Source organism: Copadichromis virginalis, linkage group LG7 (assembly GCF_057382275.1).
Source record: "Copadichromis virginalis isolate Kocher_CV1m ecotype Utaka linkage group LG7, C_Virginalis_male_GT1.1, whole genome shotgun sequence".
NCBI lineage: Eukaryota > Metazoa > Chordata > Actinopteri > Cichliformes > Cichlidae > Copadichromis > Copadichromis virginalis.
Genome location: NC_140624.1, coordinates 25,808,800 through 25,833,650, shown reverse-complemented (window position 1 = coordinate 25,833,650; position 24,851 = coordinate 25,808,800). Strand labels below are relative to the sequence as shown.

General features: G+C 40.0%; 2 protein-coding genes across 4 annotated transcripts; both read left to right on the top strand.

Moving 5' to 3' along the window:
- The first annotated feature begins 431 nt into the window (after positions 1-431).
- ftsj1 (FtsJ RNA 2'-O-methyltransferase 1) lies at positions 432-7,897 on the top strand. Its single transcript, XM_085462708.1, has 11 exons — positions 432-521; positions 788-925; positions 1,230-1,299; positions 2,476-2,596; positions 2,689-2,767; positions 2,864-2,916; positions 2,991-3,044; positions 3,637-3,739; positions 4,084-4,167; positions 5,931-6,034; positions 7,297-7,897. Exons 2-11 carry the CDS (start codon positions 805-807, stop codon positions 7,468-7,470), a joined length of 963 nt encoding a protein of 320 aa, XP_085318834.1. The 5' UTR covers positions 432-521; positions 788-804; the 3' UTR covers positions 7,471-7,897.
- An 857-nt stretch (positions 7,898-8,754) lies between these two features.
- On the top strand, positions 8,755-23,290 carry LOC146705119 (bromodomain-containing protein 1-like). 3 transcript variants are annotated; one of them, XM_085462705.1, is made up of 12 exons: positions 8,755-9,062; positions 10,605-11,989; positions 12,438-12,594; positions 12,688-12,816; positions 13,235-13,363; positions 14,859-15,171; positions 15,351-16,082; positions 16,191-16,320; positions 17,521-17,651; positions 18,682-18,776; positions 20,946-21,100; positions 21,701-23,290. In XM_085462705.1, the coding sequence occupies exons 2-12, from the start codon at positions 10,623-10,625 to the stop codon at positions 21,885-21,887; spliced, it is 3,525 nt and encodes a 1,174-aa protein (XP_085318831.1). In that variant the 5' UTR covers positions 8,755-9,062; positions 10,605-10,622; the 3' UTR covers positions 21,888-23,290. The 3 variants fall into 3 exon arrangements, with proteins under 3 accessions (XP_085318831.1, XP_085318832.1, XP_085318830.1); XM_085462704.1 differs by having other exon boundaries at positions 8,756-9,062; positions 15,351-16,088; XM_085462706.1 differs by lacking the exon at positions 18,682-18,776 and having other exon boundaries at positions 15,351-16,088; positions 21,701-21,783.
- Positions 23,291-24,851: the final 1,561 nt, after the last annotated feature.

Here is a 24,851-nt window from a genome sequence, read left to right as displayed (position 1 = left end):
CTTCTGTAGAGCTAGGTAGATGCTGAAGTACGCTAACCCCTGGTGATTGACACACCATTAGGACTATCTTTCATGTTTTACTGCGTTGGCTCAAATCGGTTTAATGTTTGAAGGCCCGCTGTGGCATGAAATTAAAAATCACTTCAAATATGTTAAACCGAAAGTAGTCTATTTTGAAAATGAAAGGAGTGGGAAGTACAGATATTTATGTGAAAATGTAGGAGGAAAAGTAACGTTTTCAGAAAAATAAATACTCAAGTACAATTTTCAGGTATCTATACTTTACTTAAGTACATTAACGAAATATTTGTACTTCGTTACTTCCCACCTCTGGCGACATAAGAGGATCAAGAAGCAAAATGATTGGCTAGTGACCTTAAATGATTCGACAATCCTACAGGAGGCAGTAATGCACTATCCTGGATGCGAATTGCCGTTAAACACCAAAGAAGAAGAAGAGGCGGAAGGACGAAAAGAAGAAGAGCCTTTTCACAGTCGACAACAGCAAAGCCCACGTGAAAGTAAGTGAGTCTGGATGTCGTGAACCAGTCTTTGTGTTTTTACGTGTTTTGTGTAGTATGAACTTGAATTTAATTCACACAAAGACGCTTACCTACCTTCAAACAACAAGGACGGACAGCCATGCAGCGGGTCTTCTCCTGTAGTAACCGAAATCCAAATGCAACAATACTCAAGAAATACAGCCTGTGTTATACAGACAGCTTCCATTATAGCGATAATAGCTCTAAAAGAATAGGGGCCATTGTGACTGTGTGTTTTCCTTCAGAGGGGTCATAGGTCAATATGGGTCGGTCCTCCAAAGACAAACGAGACATTTACTATCGACTGGCCAAAGAGGAGGGCTGGAGAGCGAGGAGCGCCTTCAAGCTGCTGCAGCTCGATCAAGAGTTCAACTTGTTCACAGGTGAGACCCATAGGTCACCTGAGAAAGACTTTTATCAATAGTTTAGTATATGTATAATATGTAGAAAAGGGGTTCTTTAGAAAACCCTGATGTGACTTTTTCATGATATAAAATGATTTAGTATTGAGATGTTTTGTCATGAGCTTATAGGGCATACATTCTTACAAACCTTCTAATGTGGCTAAATTAAAATAATTCTGTAAAGAATAGTGGGCCAAAATTTCTCCACAGTGACATGAAAAACTCACTGCCAGCCCTTGTACTATTGTGTCTGTTGATAAATGTCTGTTTTCTTCTTTTTTAGGTGTAAACAGAGCAGTGGATCTCTGTGCAGCCCCTGGAAGTTGGAGTCAGGTTCTCAGCCGGAAACTCAGGTAACATGTTACTTATTTTAATATGCCAACATATAGTGAACATATCCTAGCTGAGCAAAAATGATTTGCATGGCTGCAGTATATTACACTTTTATACAACAAATCTTTTTTTTTAGAAATATACCATTAAAGAAATAACATGGGCCTTAGAGTTGAACTCTTATCCTATTCCTCTTTTTATAGCATATAAACTGCTGCAGGGGTGTATTCTCATATTTATATGGTGTTTTCACAACTGCGGTGTTTAATCCATTTCAATTGAACTCCCGGTTCATTTTCCTACCTGGTGCAGTTCATTTGTGCAAGTGTGAACACAGTATTCGTAATGAGATGTGAACCAAAACAACCCCACCAAGACAATTTGGAGGAGGTGGTCTCAGTACCATTACAAATAAACTCCAGAGCAGTTTGTTTATGTGTCAACCTGATCCAACTACGTCACGAGTTTGAGCTATAAAAAACCCCACCCCATAGCCATCCATGTATGCTTGTTTTCTCAGTGCAGAAAGGTACTATAGATGTGCAAAGGTCTGTACGGGCTAGCAACAAGCTCTGAAATGAAAGTAAATTCTGTGTTCTCCAATAAACCAGAACACAGCACCTTCTTCCTGTATTTACTTTTGTTGCACTTGCCCCAGACACATCTGGCTAATGAGCTGACTGAACATTCTCATGTGGTTTATAGTGACGCATTTTAGATCTTCCTCAGTATGAAAACAAACTAACCCACAGGAAAAAGCTACAAGTTTACAAACTCATCAACTGATTTGGATCAAATTAACAAACTATAGGTATGAAAACACCTATAGGATTAAAAAAGGTGTTGGAAATACCAGAATATCATGCTAAGAATAACACACCATCCTTATGCTGCTCTTGTTGTTTCTGCACCAAGTGACCCCTAGACTGGCATCAGCTGTGGTTGTCTTTAAATCTAATCTGAACACATTTATTAAGCTTTCAACGCCTAATCTCTGGGACTGTGGATGGAGGACAGTTTGTTGCTGTGATATTTTATGTAAATTGTGTGAATATGTGTTTAAATGAATTTTTTGGAGCTGCTTTATTTCTATTATAAAGTATTTGGATTATGATATGTGATATATTCATAAAATGTGTCTACTTACTAAAAAACTATTCTGTGCATTTTGTTTGTTTGATTGTTTTTATTAAAAGAGGGTGTGCGGAGAAAGCTGAAAAGGGTGAGAGCGGTGAGGAAGTGAAGATTGTGGCAGTGGACCTTCAGGCCATGGCTCCTCTGCCCGGAGTTACTCAAATCCAGGGAGACATCACCAAGGTAGGGACATAAGCACAATGATGTCAGTAATCACAGTAACTCAACTCGTAGGCGTGGAGGAGTGAAGACCTATGTCAATGTCTTTCTCCTAGGTGTCAACAGCTCAGGAAATAATTCGCCACTTTGAGGGTCACCCGGCCGACCTTGTAGTGTGTGACGGAGCTCCAGATGGTGAGAGGCTTGCTTTCTGTCTGACGTCGTTGGTTCTTAAGTCTCCTCTGTCCCCCTCTTGTTGTTCTTATTCTATTTCTTATGTTCTTTTCTTAGTAACTGGACTCCACGATGTGGATGAATACATCCAGGCTCAGCTCCTGTTAGCTGTGAGTACAGAGATGTGTTTGATTGCACTGTCAGATTTCTTGTGATGTCACGCTAACAGCTGTTTGTTTCTTAGGCTTTGAACATTACCACACATGTCCTGAAGCCTGGAGGAACGTTTGTGGCTAAGGTGAGCTCAGGATTTGTGGTAATTCATAAATGTACACTTATAACATTTGATGTTAAATAAATGAGTCCTGTCTGCCAGAGAGGTGACAGTCATTTAAAATCCATCCACCCATTCTCTTAAAGTCTCATGGACACTTCCCGTCCTTCTTTTCCTGCTGTCATTTATGACAGACGAACTGTCAAGCTATTGCCACAGCAGTAGTAGTGCTGTAATGCAACAATAGTGACAGAGTATTATATGTCAAATGTATATATCAAAAGTATTGTACATCAAATGTGAGCACTAAAGCATCCAAGGTCCCATGAAATTTTAAGTATAACATAAGTGCATAACTTTTTGGTTTACTTAACAAGAAGTAAAACTTAGCTAAACTAACCAAACCTTGGAACTCTTCAGGAGGCGGCACAATAATGTTGCACGCTAAAACTGAATTTGAAAAATATTTTCTACCTGGGTTTGGTTGGCTTTCTTACACAGCTGCGTAAAACCTTCCTTTTCCACCATTTGAATTAGCCCTGTTGTGGGTCCTGGGTTTCATGTCTCTTGTCAGATTGGCCTGTAATGACAGCCGGGCTTTTACTCTCTCTGACAGATTTTCAGAGGTAAAGATGTGACACTGCTGTACTCCCAGCTGAAGCTCTTCTTCGATGGTGTGACCTGCACCAAGCCTCGCAGCAGCAGGAACTCCAGCATCGGTGAGCCACCACAGTCATAACCCACTCGCATGGATCTAATAGAAGGAAAATCTCATCTCCATTTCATTTATTTATTTTATTATGAAATCCAAAGCAAAGAAATTTATATTTGCTGTGGATTTTATTACATGTTTCAGCAGCACTCACACACAGGCGGTGGGCTACACAAAATCTTATACTAATAATGAATGGCTGCCTGGTCTTATAAAATCGTTTGGAGATTCTCTCTGAGGAACTTTCTAATCCAGTATCCATTGTTTGATTTTACACACCCATTCCCATCTCAAACATTTGAATGACCTCTGTTGACATACTGCGTGAATGATCTGTCTTTCTGTGTACAGAGGCCTTCGTGGTCTGTCAGAATTACTCTCCTCCCAAAGGCTACATCCCCAACATGTCTAATCCTCTGCTGGATCACTCCTATGGTAATTATCAATCATTTAACCACATAAGTCTTTACTTTGCTATCTGAACTGGATCAGGAAACTGTACTTGGGTCAGAATTATCACCCTGTTCTATGTGTTCAAACTAGTCATTGAAAAAATGTAAACCAAGTCTAAATAATAGTTTTCTCATGTTTTCAACCATGTAGTTTTAGTTGCAAGACAATAAGTTGTCTTAAAATTTACAGACGTAAATTACTAAGTGTGTAACATACATTGTATTGCCAAAAGTATTAGTTCATTTGCCTTTACACACATATGAACTAGACTGACATCCTATTCTTAATCCATAGTGTTTAATATATTGGTGGGCAACCCTTTGCAGCTATCACAGCTTTTGACTCTTCTTGGAAAGTTTTCTACAATGTTTAGGAGTGTATTTATATTTTTAGAAGCACATTTGTGAGGTCAGACACTGATGTTGGATGAAAAAGGCCTGGCTCACAGTGTCCACTCTAATTCATCCTAAAGATGTTCTATTAGGTTGAGGTCAGAACTCAGTCAAATTGTTCTACACCAAACTCTTTCATCCATCCCTTTATGGACCTTGTTTTGTGCACTTGTGTACAGTCATGGTGCAACAGGAAAATACCATTCCCAAACTGTTTCCACAAAGTTGGGAGTATGAAATTGTCCAAAATGTCTTGGTATGCTGAAGCATTAAGAGTTTCTCTCATTGAAACAAATGGGCTGAGCCCAAGTCTTGAAAAACAACCCCACACCATAATCCCCCCTCTACTTTATACTTGGCACTCTGCAGTAAGAAAAGTACCGTTCCCATGGCAACCGCCAAACCCAGACTTCTCCATCAGATGGAGAAGTGTGATTTGTCACTTCAAGAGACACCTCTGCACTGATCCAGTGAGTCCAGTGATGACATGCATTGTGCTTGGTGATGTAAAGCTTGGGTGCAGCTGCTCAGACATGCAAACCCATTCCATGAAACACTATTCACTGTTTATGAACTAATCTGAAGGCTACATGACGTTTAGAGGTCTGTAGCAAAAGTTGGCGACCATTGCGTACTATGCACCTCAGTATCAGCTGACCCTGCTCTGTCATTTTACATGGCCACTACTTCATGGCTGTCCTTCCCAATCGTTTCCACTAGTTGGTATAACACCACTAACAGTTGACTGTGGAATATTTAGTAGTGAGGAAATTTCACCACTGGACTTCCATCCTATCATGTAACACGCTGGAATTCACTGAGCTCCTCAGAGCAAGACGTTTCTTCAAACATGTTTGTAGAAGCAGTCTGCATGCCTAGGAGCTTGATTTTATACACTTGTGACCATGGAGTTGGTTGGAACACTTGAATTAAATTATTTGGATGAGTGAGTGAATGCTTTTGGCAAAATAGTGTATGCTAACAATAATTTTGTGGCCACATTTGGTAATTCTTTTAAAAAATACCCTGTGGAGTTTTCTTGCACATAAGCAAAAGTTATATTTAGTAAGTTTTATTCAAAGCTAAAGTTTAAATACTACATTTTTTGCATCTGTAGGTCCTGCCACGTGTTTCTTTTTCCTTGCTTTTTCCTTTTTTCCTTGCTTGCACATTAAGCCAACACAAGCTAGATACCAAACCATGGTGTATTGCATGAACAGAACCTCAGACTGTGCAGCACTGCATTACACATCTTTTGCTTCTTCCTTTGAATGTTGAATTAACTTTTGCATAGTCTCTTTCTGCAGCATAAATTCACACCTATAAGTTTCTCTTCTGGTCTCTGTGCTTAAGATGTGGATTTTAACCAGTTAGAAGGTCCAAACCGTGTCATTGTCCCATTCCTGGCGTGTGGTGACCTCAGTGCCTTTGACTCTGACAGAACCTACCCTTTGCAGGTGAGCTGCTTTATCCTCTTGATCCTGATACAGAGTCAAACTTGCCAACCAAACTTAAAGTAGACATGAAACCGTATGTGTATAAAGGTTAATTTACACCATGGAGCCCTGCTCTCAAAAACTGACAGATATAACTCCGTCTGTGAAGCTGTATTTAAGATAGAAGTGCTTACAGATTTTATAACATGTTTAGCGCCATCTTGTGCCAGTACGGAACGTGTCATCACTGGTTGGTTGGGGCTAATAGACACATTAGTTTGTGTTAGCTAACTAGTGACAGAACTGATAAATCTGTGGAAAGCACTAAACTACACTAAAACTAAAAATCAGTCTAAAGGGGGAGGGGGGTCACTTTTGTGCTGTCTCTGGCTGCAACAATGAGTTTTATGTTAAAACTGAGGATATACTGTCCACTTTCACTCTGTTTCTTAAGCAATCAGTGGTTTGTTATTGTTTTGCTAGCTAATTGTGACACGGGGAAATCCAGCTGTTAGCTGTAATGTTCAGGTTTGTAAAGCACTTTATAAATGAGAACTGTGTGGAAGAGAGTGTGCTTGAGCCAGGTGACAGGTGGTTCACCAGCCCAACAAGCTGGAGTCAGAAGTTGATATTTCCTCCTCTGGCCGAGTGTACTGAGTGGGGAAATCAGCAGATGCAATAAGCTCTATTTTATGCAATAAAATCTCTTTTCTCAAGCACGCCCAGACAGTTTACAACATAGCAGCACGCTACATGCACATCACACCACAAACGTAACTATGTTTCTTACCGAAGCACGATCGGGAATCCCATCAGCACGTCTGCAGGGAAAGTAGGTCAATGTGTATACTGACAGAAGATGACATTAAACATGTTTTAAAAACTTACTTTTTTTAGCAGAGCTCCATGGTGTAAATTAGTCTTTATATGTGTAGTGTTTCATGTCCACTTTAATTAATGTATTTTGAAAAAATTTTCTGTTTGAGTGTAATTTTTAATTAAACTTTTGTTTTTCTTGTGATGTCTTGGTTATCCCTTGCTTTATATTTTTTTCACTCTAATATGGAATGCATAATTATTCCAATATCTTAATACTGAATTTTAATGGTTTAGTAATAAATGAGTGAAATATAATAGGGGGTGCAGTTTTGCTTGACTCACCGTTCAAAAATAATCCTTATTTACCTACATACATAAATGCTGTTGAACAAATTGTCCAAAGAAATTAATGTATTTTTCTCTTTGCTGTCTTTGTGTCCTGGCTGTTTCTTGCCTTTCCTCAGCTTGATGCTGGTAAAGAGTACCAGTATACGCCCCCTGCTCAGCCACCCATACGTCCCCCATACCAGCAGGCCTGCCATCTCCGCAAAAAGAACCTGCTGTCCAGAGAGGATGCTCCATCAGTCTGTCCCACCCAGAGCCAAGATGAGCCAGAGCCAAACGCTGAATCAACCTGATCCAAATCAGTTATGCTCTTGGTGGTTTGAAGAAAAAAAACAAACAAAAAACAAAATCGGCCAACACCCGGATACGGTGGATAGTTACTATTAAAAGAACTCTTTCCTGACAGATGAGAAGATGGCTAACAGTTTAATTTCTATGAGGCCTGTAGTGGCATGTCTATCAACAAAGACACAGGAGGCTGTTTTGAATGTTTTTTCTAAGCAGAGATGTATGTTTTTATTGGTTTGTATTTTGATGCAAAATTCTTTGAAACAAATGTTTTTATCCATTACTTTTAAATTGAGAAAAATATTATTTTAAGCCAAACCAGGCACAGTCAATGTTATGTTATTTTTTCCATGACTAATAATTGTTCAGTTGTCACACTATAATAAAATTGTATTTAAAAAAAAAAAGTGAAATAAAAGCACTCACTATGGTGATGTTTAGTATTTAATAATGCCACTCTTGCCAATAACCCCAAGGATTATCTACTTGGAACAGTAATAGTTTTAAAATATATACCTAATATAAACCGTAACATGAGACTTACGGATGGTATTTTTAACTCACTGCTCCGCATTTATACTGGTGCAGTTTTTACTTATTATATATATTTTTTAAAAACACGAGACATTTTTTCAGGATCATAAAAATAGATCAATATATGGTTGACTGATATTATTGGCAGTGCCAGAAGTATACATAAAGGCTGTCAAAAATCATTTTATGCAAAGAGAAACTACCAGTTGTAGTCGGTCACGATCACTAATGAGAAGTTAATATGCCTTCGCCTTCTCAGGTTAGCATTGTGGAACTTTCAACATCACTACCTGAGTATATATTTGGGCCAGTATGTATACTTATAAATCCACATGGATTAGAGAAAATTCAAAATAAATTCAGATTCAGTCATAAAAGATATATTAATGTACATTAAATGTATATATTTAATGCAATCATTTAAAAGAAAAAGAAAATTTACAATCACAAATACATACGGCTCATAGTTTTATATTCCTTGAATCGTAATTTACCTTTTACTAAAGTGCAGTGGGTAGGTTCAAAACGTCTTTCAGACGACCCCACAAGCGGTTAGCGCGTGTACCATATGGAAGCGATGCGGTCGGAAAGTCCATACCCTTTCGATCGGTCATCTGTTGGATGCCAGAACGACTTTAATGTTTTTAATAATCTTTGCGTATCGTATTTAGAGATCATATGCTCGTATTTAAATATGAAATAATAACAATAATAAATATATATACACTTCCTGGTTTGCGTGGTGACGTCGCGGCATAGCGACTCACACAACCGCATTGTTGTGGGGGAAGAGAAGCTCAGGCAGCCGCTGAGCCCTGCCACTTCTTACTGCTTTTCCACAGTCCCAGCGATCGATTTTAAGCCTCATATCCTAGTATATCACTTGAAACCGCTCCCGTCGCCCTGGATACCTGTCGGTTACTTCTAAGGTTCACTCGGTTCAGCGCGAGCCGCGGTCGCCTTTGGATGACCAGACTGAATGTGGATTTAACTGCTGCTTCGCTCCGCAGGCCGCACCGCCATTGCTGCTGTTTTTATAAGCTTAATTCTTGAAAATAGCGAGGTAAGTTTTACCTCACTCTCGTTTTACCCGTTTAATGTTTTTCCCTGTACCCTGGATACCTTTAAGTTAGAAACGAAACAGTGCTACTCATAGAAAAAGACAACTTTTTTAATTGAGGTAGTTTCTTGTGTTGGTCGCCATATTTCCTTCCTCTTCAAGTCCCTGTAGTAGCAGGCTAATGTTAGCCCGGTTTCTGGACGGACTAGCAACTAGAGAGGCCACCGCCTGTTTATTAAGGGGAACAACATGGTTGTCTTTTCTTGTAACCCGCCAGTGTTTGATTGGTCGTTCTAAAGCAGGTTCGAAACATAGCACGGATCACTGTCTAGACGGACTTACCGTACCTACCCGTACCGGACATGGATCTAGTAACAAGCTGCAGCTACGTGGAGCCGCTGTTATTCAGGAAACAAACCACACAGGTTGCGCAGATCGGAGGCTCCTTGTCTTCGGCATTGCTGCTTCCTGCTCTCGATGCATTTCTTTCATTTGTCCAGTGAAGGTTGAAGGTACTGTTAGCGCAGCCGGCTGAAAGCGCATTGATCTCACGAGTTAAAGGTGCACCAGCACACGTTGGAGCACTATGTTCAAAGCTGCTAGCTTAACTTCACTTGCCCTGGTTTAAAAAATAAAATAAAGTGTGTGTGTCGCGAAGGTACAAATCTAAGTAATAGCGTTATTTGGGGGGAGTTGGATTTCAGGGAAATCGATATACATATGCAAACATGGCTGGAATAATTCATTTGATAATGGTTTACCTGGCCAATAATAGATACGCTTGGAAAGTAGGTTTTGGTGGTTTTCTTCGTCTATGACATTTAACTATATCTTTCACGTTTTGGTTACAGAAAGATAGATCTTTTTAATGGTGTGTCAACAAATTCATAAAGAGCACAAGAAATTAAAATCCAAGTAGCCCCAGTCCTGATCTGTTTTTCTGTAGCTGTCAATGGATCAGATTTACTGTAGGATTAAAATTTACGTCACAACTTTATTCTGGATCTCACATTAAGGTTTTTATTTAATATTTACTAATTAGCATTTTGGAGTATTTTGATATGATTCCCTAACTAATGTAATGAACAGGGTTTTGTTTAGCAACTTTAACATAGCACTCCTTTAATATAGTCAAAACAATTGCACCATCAGGATCAAAAGACAGCAGTCGGTCATTTAAATGTAGAAGGCTTACTACTACTTTAAATTAGGCTTGACGAAGAAGACACAAAATACAGAGGTGAAAACTTTGTTTCGGGACATTTTTTCCCTTATCTGTAAACAAGGGTTGGAAGATGTGACAGCAGCCAGTTGTGTACATGCAGAAATGTACAGTGAAATCCATGACATGACAGCTTTCTCAGCAGCTGCTAGATCAGCGAGTTATTTATAATAATAATAATAATAATAATAATAATAATAATAATAATAATAATAATAACTTTTTGTGTAGCGCTTTTCAAGAAACCCAACGATGATTTACAAAAGAGTATAAATTTTAAAACATATATTTACACATTTGTTTCATTGCTTGGGTTTTTTCAGGGTCCTCATAGCTCAAACATGAAGAAGAAAAGTCGAAACCAACGACCAGCAGTGATTAAGAGAGAGACTTCTCCCATCAAGCCATCGCCCAACCGGGAGACACTGACATATGCACAAGCTCAGCGAATGGTGGAGTTGGAGGTGGATGGCCGTGTACACCGGCTCAGCATCTACGACAAGCTGGATGTTATCACAGACGACGACCCCACAGCTCAAGAGATCATGGAGTGTAACAGCAACAAGGAGAATAACGAGAAGCCCCAGCAGGTTCTGGTGCGCTCTGTCCGCCTCAAAAACAACCAGCAGAAGAAGAATGCAGCTCTCACCACCTCACATGGTGGTAGTGCCACCCACAGCAGTGCCAGTGGCCTATTGGAGCCGAAGGTTAGAACAGTTGAATACAATCTGCCAGTGGTACCGAAAAGGCCAGCAACCTACTACAAATACACTGAGAGGACACCTGAGGAGCTGGATGAGGAGGTGGAGTATGACATGGATGAGGAAGACTATGCCTGGATGGAGATCATCAATGAGAAAAGAAAAAGTGAGGGAATAAGTCAAGTGTCGCACAACCTGTTTGAGTTTCTCATGGATCGCTTTGAGAAAGAGTCATTCTTAGCCACGCAGGGTCAGAGTGACTTGCAGTCACTTGTGGATGAGGATGCTGTGTGCTGTATATGCATGGATGGAGATGGAGCTGACAGTAACGTCATCCTCTTCTGCGACTCCTGCAACATTGCCGTGCACCAGGAGTGCTACGGTGTGCCATACATCCCCGAAGGCCAATGGCTTTGTCGCCACTGCCTCCAGTGTCCGACACGACCGGCTGAGTGTGTTTTCTGCCCGAATCGAGGAGGAGCTCTGAAGAAGACAGATGATGACCGCTGGGGCCATGTAGCATGTGCCCTGTGGGTGCCCGAAGTTGGCTTCTCGGACACAGTTTTCATCGAGCCCATTGACGGTGTCCGCAACATCCCACCTGCTCGCTGGAAGCTTACTTGCTATCTGTGTAAGGAGAAAGGTGTCGGCGCGTGCATCCAGTGTGACAAGATCAACTGTTACACCGCCTTCCACGTTAGCTGCGCCCAGAAAGCTGGTCTCTGCATGAAGATGGAGCCCGTCAAAGAGGTGACTGCATCTGGTGCCACCACTTTCTCTGTGAAAAAGACTGCTTACTGTTGCAGCCACACACCTGAAGGCTGTGACCGCCGGCCACTCAACATCTATGAGGAGCCCCACCCTAAAAATGGAGCCTTTCACAAGCGAGCTGAAAAGAAAGGGAAGGCCAAGGGCTGGCAGAAGAAAAAGAATAAACGAGCAGACCCTGAACCAGAAACGGAACCTGAAACTCCGACCAGCTCTGGACCTAGCATTACTGCTTCAAGGTAACAGTCAGCCTTAGCTTACCAAATCAACACTCTCTCTCCTTGGTCTTTTGTCCTTTATTTCATTTGAAATGATAATTTTTTTCTGCTTCTAATTTTAGTTGAGTGCTATCTAAGGTAGGGATTTTTAATACATACAGAAAACAGTAAAACTGTATGAATCTGGAAAAAGTAAATATTGAAAGTTTAACTTGAGATAAGTGATATTTATCAGTAGTACTTCAAGAGAACTTTGCCAGCATTATTCCAATACAGTGGAGTTAAAGGTTTTTTCCACGGGTGTGTCAGCAGTGATTTTTATAAGAGATGAATACAAAGATATCTGATTGGTCAAAAATGACAAGCCAGAGATCTGACAGCATTTTAGAGCTACGGAGAAAATATTATCAAAAATATTATTATTATTATTCACTGATTAATATTCCCCTTTTCTTCTATGTTGGGTTAGTTTTGATACCATCCTCAACCAGGTATCAGTTCAGAGGAAGCGTTCATTTGTTGAGGGGGTGCTGAGCTACTGGGTGCTGAAGAGGCAGTCAAGGAACAATGTGCCCCTAATCCGCCGGTTACAGGCCAACCCACAGCCGCCCAAAGCCAAGAAGACGGTCAGTTCTGTTGACATCTAGCAACCTCACACAGTAGGGTATTGTCCTTTTTAATGTAGTTCTTGTTATTGAGCTGACGCTTGTTTCCTGCAGGACCATATGGAGTCTAACCAGGCACTGAAGGAGCAGTTGAAAGAGTGGCACCGCCTCCGTCACGACCTGGAGCGAGCCCGCCTGTTGCTGGAGCTCATCAGGAAGAGAGAAAAACTGAAGAGGGAGGAGGTAAAACCCTTTCAGCATTTACTACTTCACGATTGTCTAGTGCAGAGCTTTATTCCTTTCATCATTTCTTTTCAGGACACATTGTTTATTCTCAAGTTAAAGCTAAATATTTTACTTTTCATTTACTACTCACTATTGTAATTATATTTGTTCTTGTTTAGTTAACTCATTACTACCCACAACATCCCAAATTCCACTGATTAGTTGGACAGCTCCTCACAAATTTGACTACTTGACTGTTAGTCTAAAACCTTTTATGTGCTTCAAACACCCAATGCGCTAAAACATAAACATCGACCCCAAAATGGGATTTACTGTATACACACATTCGGTTTTAATAAACATTGACCTTGGACTCTTGATAACACCTCATGCCATTCATGTGGATTAACATTGTTTGGCTACCTTCTTTCGACAGATGAAGCTTCAGCAATCAGTGCTGGAGGTCCAGCTGACTCCCTTCAACATCCTGCTGAGAGCTGTGCTCAGTCAGCTGCAGGAGAAGGACCAGTACAGCATCTTCGCTCAGCCTGTCAGCATTAAAGAGGTCAGCAGTTGTTCATTATTCACTTTAAAACAGTTTAAAGCAAGTCTTTTTCCCCAGTTCAAATGAAATGGCTAATATATAACGACATTTAGCAACACCTCTTTTTCCTGCCATAGTCTTAGTCAAAGATGTTTATTTATAAAGTCTGTTTAACATCTACATAACTGTATTAAACAAATCAAGTGTGTCTCCATCATTATACTAAAAGTAGTTCACTGAACCGAAATCACCAGTTCAAGAAGACCCAATTTAATGTGAAAGTATTCTCATTTCAGAAAACATTTCACGCATTGCATTTGAGATGACTGGCTTTTCATTACATTATAGTGCTCTATCAGTTGCTTTAAGCAACAGTTGCATTCCTTAAAAGCATACTTTCCATTGAAACTCAGGAACGATGTCCCATGTTCACGTGATGAAAATTTCCGGATAATGAGATGCACTGACACCAAGTTGTTAATGAGTATTGGTTTCGACTAATGGTAAAAGTGTAAATAACATACTACCAGGGATATCAGGGATCACCACCATATCACCATATTTGCAAGTTTAGCAGTAGATTGTGTGGTATAAAGTCTGGTTCCACCATGCTCAACTGGTACAGACAGGGTTTCAGGCCCTTGTACTTCCACAATGTGTATTTGGCTCCACACTCTCTTCAGCCTAATTGAAGAATATTTGTCCATGTGCAAATAGAGAGTGTATGATAGGGGCCTGCGATTCAAATCAGCGATTCCTGTGCATCTGTGGTATTCTCTCTACTGTTTTCTTTTTTCCTTTTTTTAATTTATTTTTTTTATTTAAAGTGATATTTACCACAATGAAACATCCATCCATCCTCTTCCACTTATCCATATCAGGGTCATATCCCAGATACCATAGAGCAAGAGGCAGGGTACACCCTGGACAGGTCACCACTCAGAGCCATTCACACTTTAATCACCAGTTAACCTAACCCCACTCATTCCATGTCTTTGGAGTGTGGGAGGAAGAGAGAACCCATGCAAGCGCCACACAGAAAGGTCCCAGCCAGGTGGTGAAGTCAAACTCAGGACCTTCTTGCTGTGAGGCAGCAGTGTTAACCACACAACACCGTGCTGCCCTGACAGTGAAACATGTAGCACGGATTCCATACCTCAGTATCAAGTGGGTTGTATGAACAGCTAAACAGTGAAACTAATGGCACCTTTTGTGCCAATGATCGAAGAAATGCAATTTGTTTATGTGAGTGCAAAGCTTCTTGATATAAATGAAAGCATGCATTGTTTTCTAAATTTGGACAACCTGTGTTGCAAAGGTTGACCATTTTGAGGTTTAAAAATTGACATCCAAGTTCTGAAACTAGTGCCCAAACCGATCATCCATAAAAATCAAGCTTTAGAGGGTCAAGGCTCAGTACCTTCCAGCGTGCCTTTTGAAAAAGGGATATCGTGAACCAGAATTTCTTCCTCCTCTTAGACTGCTGCACCTGATGTCTGTTCTCTGTTCTCTGCAGGTACCTGACTACCTGGATATCATCAAGAACCCTATTGACTTCTCCACCATGAGAAAAAGAATCGATGCTCACTTCTACAGGAGCCTGGAGGAGTTTGAAGCAGACTTTGACCTCATAATATCCAACTGCATGACATACAATTCCAAGGACACCTTCTTTTACAAGGCGGCTCAGCGGATGCAAGACCATGGCGGAGCCATCCTTCGCAGGGCCCGCAGAGAAGCAGAGAGGATTGGCTTCGACTTCCCCAGTGGGTTGCATCTTCCTGAAGTTCCGAAACTGCAGCCAACACCGCCATTCACCTGGGAAGATGGTAGGCTTATAGTGCTTCATGAAGTAATATCTGAAAGTGATAAGTAACTTATCTTTAATCGTTATCTCTTAAGTATATTGAATAATAATAAATATTTAAACAGTGAAAGTGTGAGTTCAATAGTAAAATAGTCATGTAATCAGGATAATGACGTGGTTATATGTCACTGTCCTCCGTAGTGGACCGCTTACTGACTCCCACGTACCGCCAAAAGACTCCTCTGGAGGATCAGCTGAAGGAGCTCCTGGAGAAACTGGACCTGAGCATAGCCATGAAGCACAGCCCGTCCCGCAGCAAGAGGCTAAAGCTACTCAAGAAAACCATCACGGAGGTCCGCAGTGAGATAAGCCTGAAGAATTCCCTGCCACCACAACCCTCTACTCCAGATCCCAGCCCATCTCCTGCTGAATCTGAAGACCAACCACTACGAGAACTGCTGGCAGATCCCAGTATACCACAGGAAGACAAGTCTTTACCTCCACCACCATTAGAGACATTAACCTTACCATCCCAAATTTTGCCTATGGACTTGGACCCGACCCCCGTGAAGCTCACAAAGCCCTTGGACCAGTCACCCACAGAGTTTGAGGACGTCACCAACACATCTACCTCAGTGCCATCGGACACCCCTAATGGGCACATCCCAGAGTCGTTGCTCCCCAAAAGTGACCTCTACGTGGAACGCTATAACCGGAGGACCAATGTGCTCTTTCGGAAGTCAAAAAGTGCTAGCCCACAGAAACTACCCCGGACCCAAGAGGTCTCCTCTGGGTCCCCCCCACCCCTGGGCGCCAAAACCTTCCTGTCAGTAGTGATACCTCGATTGGAGACGCTCCTTCTGCCAAAGAAAAGAAAACGCAGCAGCAGCGCTGATGGTGAGGACGACGAGGAGTCGCCGATCAAACGCCTTGGTACAGGTGCCAGTCAGATATTAATTATTTTGTTTCAATTGCAAACAATGCTGGTGACAAAAAGATTCAGTGAGTTTAAAACAATTCTTGTATTATTATCCCTCTCAGGAATGGCAAACGGTTTTGTGGTGGAAGAGGAGGGTGTGGTCTCACAATCTCCCCGTTTGCTTGAGCCACGCCGACGCTGTGCCTCCGAGTCGAGCATCTCTTCAAGTGGAAGTATCCTTTGTGACACAAGGTGAGTGAGAAAAGAACCAACCAAATCCTGAGTGGCTATGCTTATTTTCATAATTTTGTCCTTAACTTCTTCCAGTGTTAACATTGTGGTGACCAAGTTTATAGTATAATCAGAACAATTAATATATGCGCCTCCAAGGCGAAAGGTGCCAAGACACTTTCTGTTTTCAAACCAAATTAGTTAACCGTCAGTTGCACACAGAGGTTTTCCACAAATGACAATACTGTCACAGTAAGTCTCCTTCTGTGGTCAACACCAGACCTTTAACAAACAAAAGATCATAGCAACAAAAAACTCACGCGGCAAAATGAAACGACTGAAATTAAAAAGGTGCTTGTTTGTGGTTATAACATATAAAAATAGTAGAATAAAAAATGTGATGACTTTAAATTACAGAAACAAAAGTCTTGATAGTGTCTATAAAAAGAACTAACCAAGAACAGTCACAGGTGTCACAGCTGGTTTATTTAACGTTTTCTTTGGTGTGTGGGGAGACGCTGACATGCGGAGTTTAAAACGAGCTTCATTTTGTAGTGGATGACTTTAGCTGGTGGAATACATTTGTGGTGCTGCTACCTTTAGTGGCAATAGTTTTACGGCATCCTTCCTGTGAAATCCAAATGATAGTCTCCATCCCTCGCTCGTCTGAAACTCCTGCTGCGATATGTTTTTCCTTATCTGGTAGTATATAAACACACATGCTCAGTGCAGTGTGCCAGGTAGAAACATTTCTGGTAGGGAGCGGGGGATTAATGATTCATTGGATGCATGGGAGAAAAAAAAACTCCTAGTAAATCCCATGCAGACAGCCTAGTATTGCCATGGCAATTTATAATTGTTTTAACCATCGTACGTGGAAAACTTGCAATAGATCAAGTATATTCGATATATCACCCACCCCTAGTTTGATGTATTATCTATTAGCTTATATTTTGTAAAACTAAAAGTTCTTTTGAAGTATAAAATTTGATATTTAATAATTTGGAACAATGTCATAAGACAAAAATATATTTTTAATAATATGAAGTAGGTTTCTTTTGGTTTCACTTGCTTAACTAGATTTGGAGTTTGAAAATGAATTGGTGAAGACAAAATTAATAATTGTTAGTCAATCATTCCAGCAGCTCATACATGAGGGTTTTTTAAAAAACAAAACAAAAAAACATTTTCCTCATTGACCTTTGCTCCTGCATCTTTCAGGACCGTTATCCTGTCTAAAAGTGGTAAAGGGCGACCGGCCACCGCTCGACGTAGCACTGTGGATGACAAAAGCACTCTAATGACCTGCATTGAAAATGGCGAGTTCATCAAAGCTGCAAAGATCTCTTCAGGTGAGCCGATCAGCTCTGGATTGTGACCTAATGAGTGTGCATGAAACAGCTTGGCAAGCTTTGATTTGTCATTTCTTACTTCTGTCTTCTGAAGACATTTACTAAACTAATTAAAGAGTGGCTCTTTATTGGGATACTAATACTTCTTATGTCCAAGCATGCAGCATTTTATTAAATTAATTTCTTGCTTTCATGTTACATCTTCACTTTTCTACTTTTACACCTGTGTAATACAGAGCAATTGAAGTTGAATGAGTCATGTTGAGTGTCATAGGTTTTGATGTAAAAATCCTTTAAATAGAAATCCTTGAAAAGGGGTTACTACAGAACCATGAAATCACCGATTCATCAATGGAGTCTTCCACACTGGTTCTGAAACTGAGGTTAAGTGGTTCATCAGGTACTGGATTTAAGTCAGCATATTCTGCGCTCACACTGAGTTCAAGCTACAAAGGAAGTTGTGAACGCAGGAGAACAACAGAAACGGGAAACCGCGGATGGACGAGGTGGAAGTGAACTAAAGACTGGTATTTTCTTTGTGGATTCAAAGCGAATTATACACTCGTGCCCGTCAGCTACATTGTACTTGAACTGATGTGGTGCAACTACTAAAACTGCATTGTTCATCATTACTGCCGACGTTAATGAACATTGCATTATGACAGTCTTGAAGTTAGGAAGTTGGATTGATTGTGTGTGTGTGTGTTTGTGAGAGTGCGTGTGCAGTTTGTTTTTGAGTGTGAGTGTTTGCAATGGTAAAAGCAAATCTAAAGAAAGTTATTTCCTATGCCATTCATGAAAAGTATCAGCAGTACGTGAACTTAATATATAAATTAACACAGACATATTTATATTAAAAAAAAAAAAAAAAAAAGAGCCAGTACCCACACATACATACGATATACACCCTAAAAATGGTTTACATGGTCTACTTAATAGAAAGTATTATTGGCGGTGTGTGTGCGTTGAGATTGGTTGTGCTCTCTGTTGCAGTGTATCCTTCATAACTTGCTTGTTGTTGTTCCTGTAGAGGTGTGGAAACCCACTGCTGCTTCTCCATTTGTTCTGGAGCCTCTTAAACTAGTTTGGGCTAAATGTAGTGGATATCCCTCCTTCCCTGCCCTGGTGAGTGAGTGTTAGTCCCCTCTGTATCTCATTACCCATCTGCCCCTCTGCCATTGTCCATCCTGTAGCTCGTAATTTGTGCTCATGGCCACGCAGGAGCTTCCAGCTGGCTGATAGTGGAATGGTTGTTGTTGTCGTCGTGTGTAGTGTGGGTCGCTTCGCTCTGGGTGTATTGGGCTTGACTTGGCCTTGCATGCTTGTCTCTCTGAATGCTGCCTTCTTTCACCAGGTTATGCACTTCAGCTTTTTTTCTTTTTTTTTTTCTTAAAAATACTGGAAATCAAGTGCTTTGAATTAGAATACAGAAAACACAAAGGACATGGAAGTGACTAAATATGTCAACAAACAGGGCAATAATTTAAGATACATCAGTTGAAAGAAATCTCACGCATTCACACAACTGTCAGTTCAAGATGGGGGATTACATTGGATTAGTTTATCTAATTTTACAGGCTTCTGCAGATTGTTTCACTTGTGTGCAGCATAATAAAAGTCAGCTCCCTAAATTTAGTATTAGGATAATGAATTTCAGGACCAGTGAGTCATGGAGCTGCAGAGCAATGTGAAATTGATCTCTAGTTAAAGGATAGTCCCTGAAAGTTTGCCCACTTGGGCAAAGGATGAAATTTCCCTCCATAACATGCATTGAGAACCAGGAAAAAGGCTAAGTGTCACAATGGTAAAGAATTGTTCCAAAAAGCCTGGATCCTTCTCCTGATTGAACCACAAGTTAATCACTTAAGTTGGGCCAAGAACCCACCTCTGCTAAAAAACATCATGCTAACCCCATCCATAACATTTTGTGTAAATCTGCTAACAAATAGAAACACTGAACCAATCCCCCTTTTTGGCAGAATTAACAAATAAAATCCAGTAAAGTTCTTTTCAACAGCTACCTCCCAACTTTCACATATGGAAAGAAACAATGCATTCTAAAATCTATCCCCTGTTACCAATGACAGGGTGGAAAGAGACTGCGCTGAAGGGTTTAAGGTCAGAGGCAGTCTAATGCAAATACATTACATCATCATGTATAACAACAATTTGCTCCTTGCAAATCTGGGCAGAATAGTCTCTTTAAAGAGCTTAAGTTCATTAATATGATTTTAAAATACAGTTTGCAAGTCAGAAACAAAGATCTTTCGATCAGTGTCACTTAAAAAGAAAGTCACTTTACAGGAACTGTTAGTTTGTATAGAACAGCATCCTTCAGTTTTAGTTACAAACTTTAAAGTTAGCAACATGAAAATCAAGTCCACTTATAGTTAAGCATGTAATTTATTTCTTACATTGTCAAAAGCCTTAGCTAAATAACTTGGCTGGCACAATGTCAGTGTCATGTAAGACTTACACTGCTCACACAGTACTGTCTAAAAATAAAGACAGTACTCTGTATTTAATTGGTATAATATTTGCTAACTCCTTAGTCTGAATGTCTAACAAACTGGGGTGTTTTTAGTCACTGCAATTAGACATAAAATGTAAGTCGAGTAGTCAACTTGTAGCAGGGCTACAAATAATGTCTTTAGCTTTACTTGATCAGCTAGAATGGAAACGAGTGAAATGAGAATTAGGAAAAAAAAAAAGCTCAGGGTCAGATTTTTCTAATGCAGAAAACACTTTCAAATATGCCCATCCAAAAAAAATAACATTCATTAAAACATCACATCTACTGTAAGAATGAAATAGAAATAGTAATTATAGAACTGTTTAGATCTTCTCTATTTCCTTTACTTCCGAGTGGAGACAAAGCTAATTTTGCATTTTGAATTATTTGATCTAGCTCAGTAGGAATTGAGCCATTTGGAATTAATAGTTTTTTTGGACTTCTCAGTTATCAGTACCTTTTACAGAAAGATTTTCCCCCAAGCAAGACGTGGACAACTTACAGCTTAGATGTGGAGTTGATGGCAGAAGCAGATATTTAACTCTTCACAGAAATGGCACTGACTTGGTGATGTTAGTGGGCTGTTCAAATAACACAAACAAACCAAAAGTAATGTACTTATCAAGACAAATTAGTATTTTTGCAAGTTTTCAGCCAGCCATTTAAATTAAAAAAACAAAACAAAAAAGTCCCAAACTCCAGGTGCCAATTTTTGGCCACACGTTTTCCTGCGAGAAGTCTGCCTCCCTCAGTGTCCCGCTCCATTTTCTTGGTCTTCACAGATCATGGACCCCAGGTCACGGAGGACAATGTGTCGGCACAGCGGGGTGGAGCTTCCCCAGCCACCGTTGGACGTTCTCAGAGCCGGAGAGCGGATGCAGTTCAGGTCCGCAGAGAAACTCTTCCTCGTCCACTTCTTCGACAGCAGGCGCAGCTGGTGAGCAGCCAACTTCTTTCACTGTTAGCTGGGATTGAATTAATCTTGCTTAAACAAAACAAGTGATCAAGACAGATTGTACGTTTGAAACCTATTTAACCTGGAAAGCAACATTTGATCCACTCTAATCTACTCCTGCTGTTGTCGATGAGCTCCACCAGTCATATCTGTGGCTAGCCAATGTATGAGTCACTGTAGCCTGCTTAATGACAGCTTTTTAATGTGTTCATAATAGGAAACTTAACTATTGTGATGTGGTCCCCAAACAGTTTTTCCAGAGACCTAGTTTGGGAGAAGAGGGGGAAAAAAAAGAAAAAGAAAAAAGGAAAGCTTCACTTTAACAAAAATTTACTTTTGTACTGATGTTGTTTAAGAGTGACTTCTGAGACAAAAAACAAAACACGTTAGCCACTTAATACAGACCTTTTTTTTGTCCTATGTCAAATTATTACTATATATGTAAAACAAAACCAATTTAGACTGATCAGACTATGAAAGAGATGCTGAACTGCATTCTGTGTCTTGTACAAAAGGTCTTGAAAGGAACTCCACTTCGTCACATGTGAAAACATTTTCCAAAATGGTCTTCTCTCTCATCAGGCAATGGCTTCCTAAATCCAAAATGGCTCCCTTTGGCGTCAATAAGATGCTCGACAGAATGAAGCTGATGGAGGCTCGGTCGTCCTCCGTCCGAAAATCTGTGCGACTCGCCTTCGATCGAGCCATGAACCATCTAGACCGAGCTAGAGAGCTCAAGCCGAACACTGGCCTTGGTGTCACGATTTGAAGCCCCGCCACCTCAAGAATCCTCCCATCTCCCATCTCTTAATCATGTTTTTGTCACTGCAGAGAACACGGTGTCTGCTGTATACGCACAACACAAACACATCTTGTTTACTATGTCCTTCAAACTGGAACCAAATCATTTCCACCCTTCCTCACACACAGGTTCCACCTCTCTGAAATACTGTAGCTTGAAACAGTTGTTCTTATTTGTCAAGAGCTATGCAATGAAAAACGTCTTTGTTAGTGGATTCAAAAAGTTGACAGGGGAAAAAAAACAAATCAAATCTTGGCTGCGAGGACTGAAAAGTAGCAGGTCTAAACCTGTTGAATGTGGCAGAGTTTGGCCTCTGACCTCCTTAAATGTGCTGCAAGACTGCTGCAATCTCACTGCCATGAAATTGTCCATCATTGTGTGTGACAGCAGCAGCTCCTGTAAATATCCTGTACAAGGCCTGACACTAATTTATTCATTCCCTCAGTCAGTTTTGGTACACAGCATTCTGATATTTATACAGTGAGGTGATGATTCGCGCTGTCAACAGCACTGACAGTGTTGGGATTTCTGCTGGTGCTATCTCTACAGAGAAAAATCAAACATGCATACTGTATTGAACCTTTTTATTTCACCTTCTTTTGTACGTTTTTTTGTAAGTTATTGAGTTCTCAAGCTTCAAGTTCTCATCTTTGGCATTAATGTGTTTTTGTGTGTGCTTTTTTTTTTTTTAAATTCTGAATGTTTTTACTGGACTACTTTTTTTTTTTTTTTTTTTTTACTGTTTGTACATATTTATATAACATCTATAAAACTCTCAAAGTTTAAAATGCCCAAAGTGCATCATTCACACCAAAACAAAGGAGAAAAAAAGCTGCCCACAGGTTCCCCAATTATCTTTTATGGGGTTTTTATTAGATTTTTTCAGGTTTTTGGCCTGTTTGTTTGCTGTGATGAGTTCAAGTCTTCTGTAAAAATGTCATAGAATCACCTTCTCAACCTGGAGTGGACAGTCAGCTGTAGGCGAGAAGAGAATGTGCCTGTACTAATTTATTGTAAATTCAAAAATGTATATGCATTACTTTATAGAGAAAGTAAGAAAATACTACAGGTGCACTAGGAGTCACATAGAAGCCCCTTCTCTTTTACCTGTGTCAGTCTTTGTTTTCCCATATTGATAGCATTAAATCTGAAGGGTGAGGTGACAGTGTTTTATTTTGGCAGGGTAGCAGTGGGTAGACTTCCTGTTTTCTTTGGTCCTTCTGAATGTGGATGTTGTGTGTAAATAGATTTGGTACTTTAGCTGATTCTCTGGGAAAAACCACAGTTAACAGGGAACAGAACCCAGCTGACAGCAGGCTGGTGGGATTTTTATACTAAAACACTGAAATTAAAATATGTTATTAAATCAATCCGAATGTCTTCTGGCTTTGTTTTTACACATTTTTCATTCAGACTTTACAAGAAAAAAAAAAATCAAGGCTGTTTGCCTGGTTTTATAGTACTTGTTATACTGAGAAGTTTTTATATTGAAAAAAAAAAAAAATTTGAGTAAACAAGTTCAGCAACTTCCCTGTATATCACCAAGTGACCATTAGATGGAGCCATTGCACCTTAACTGATTAAAGGAAATATGTCTTATTAACACAAACAAGAATAATAAATGCAGAACTCAATGCATTGTAGCCATTTAGGGACAGGGATAAGTCATCTATTCATTCCATATACTACATCACCATGACACTGTTTGACAACACAAATCAAAGTTGCACTACTTTATAGAGACACGTGCTTCTTCTGATAATGTGGATAGAAGTTGTTCTTTAAGAGCTGGAGCTTCCAAAGTCTGCCTGACCTCAACTCTGCTGTGGATGTTGTTTTTGATTTTAATGTCAGGTTCACTACATTTTCCACATGCCTTCAATATGAAGTCTGACCAATTTAAGTGTTAACTGAGCACTGAAATGTCACAAAAGAAGGAAGAACCATTTCCACAAATTACTGCACTAATTTTTCAAGTGAGAAAATATAATTTCATTCAATATTTAATTGCACTCATTTGCACTGCGAGTATGCATTCACTAGAAGAAGAAGAAAAAAAACTACTTTGAAAGACTATGATTACACAAATGAAAAGTCATTCTGCTCCATTCTTCAAACTGCGGCTGCTGTTTGTTTTTATTATCATTGCTGGTTCAGTTTTGACAGCCGTCCTTCAAATGTTTTTCTGATGACTCGTTATCCTTCAATTAGAAGCAGGGTCCAGGGGTTTAAATGTCTTTGAAGTTGGAAATTGTTAATTACCCATTTGGATGGATAATTAACAATTTCTAGCTAATCAATAAACCTAACACATGTTGACAACAATGCAGCTGCCACTGCTGCATATACGATGCTGGCTGAATCAACCAGCTTGCATCTGTTTGTTTGTGTTGAAGGTCATGAAACTTATTTTCTCCAGAGTGAAATCTAAAAAGCTGAAACAGTCTCTCTAAAATTCTGACAAATTCTGCTGAAATCTCCTTCCTGTCAGCACCAGTTGGATTCCTGTTTTATTATGTAAAAATCATGGTGTTTGATGCAGCATCACTCGAGCCCTAACCAATATCGTTGTCAGAATACAGTTTTTAGTTGAAGTTTGTGTTTTGTTTTCTTTCACTTAAGCCAAGAGGCAAGGATAAACGTGAATGTGCATTCATGTGTATGGAGGAGGATTTTGAGGACTGTTCAAGTCTAAAAATTCTGGGGGATTGGAAGGTTAAAAACACAACCCACTTTCAATATTTTCCTTGTTACAGGGACAATACAGCTAATGTTGAGTCCACAAGTTCACATAACACAATCTTATTCTGGTTGATGAGATGCCATCCCACAGTGGGTAACCATCAGGAGGTGGTTCCTCTACATGCAGAGGGACCATTAACTCAATAAATTGTTATATTGCCAATATGACTAATCATCCAGTCCAATAAA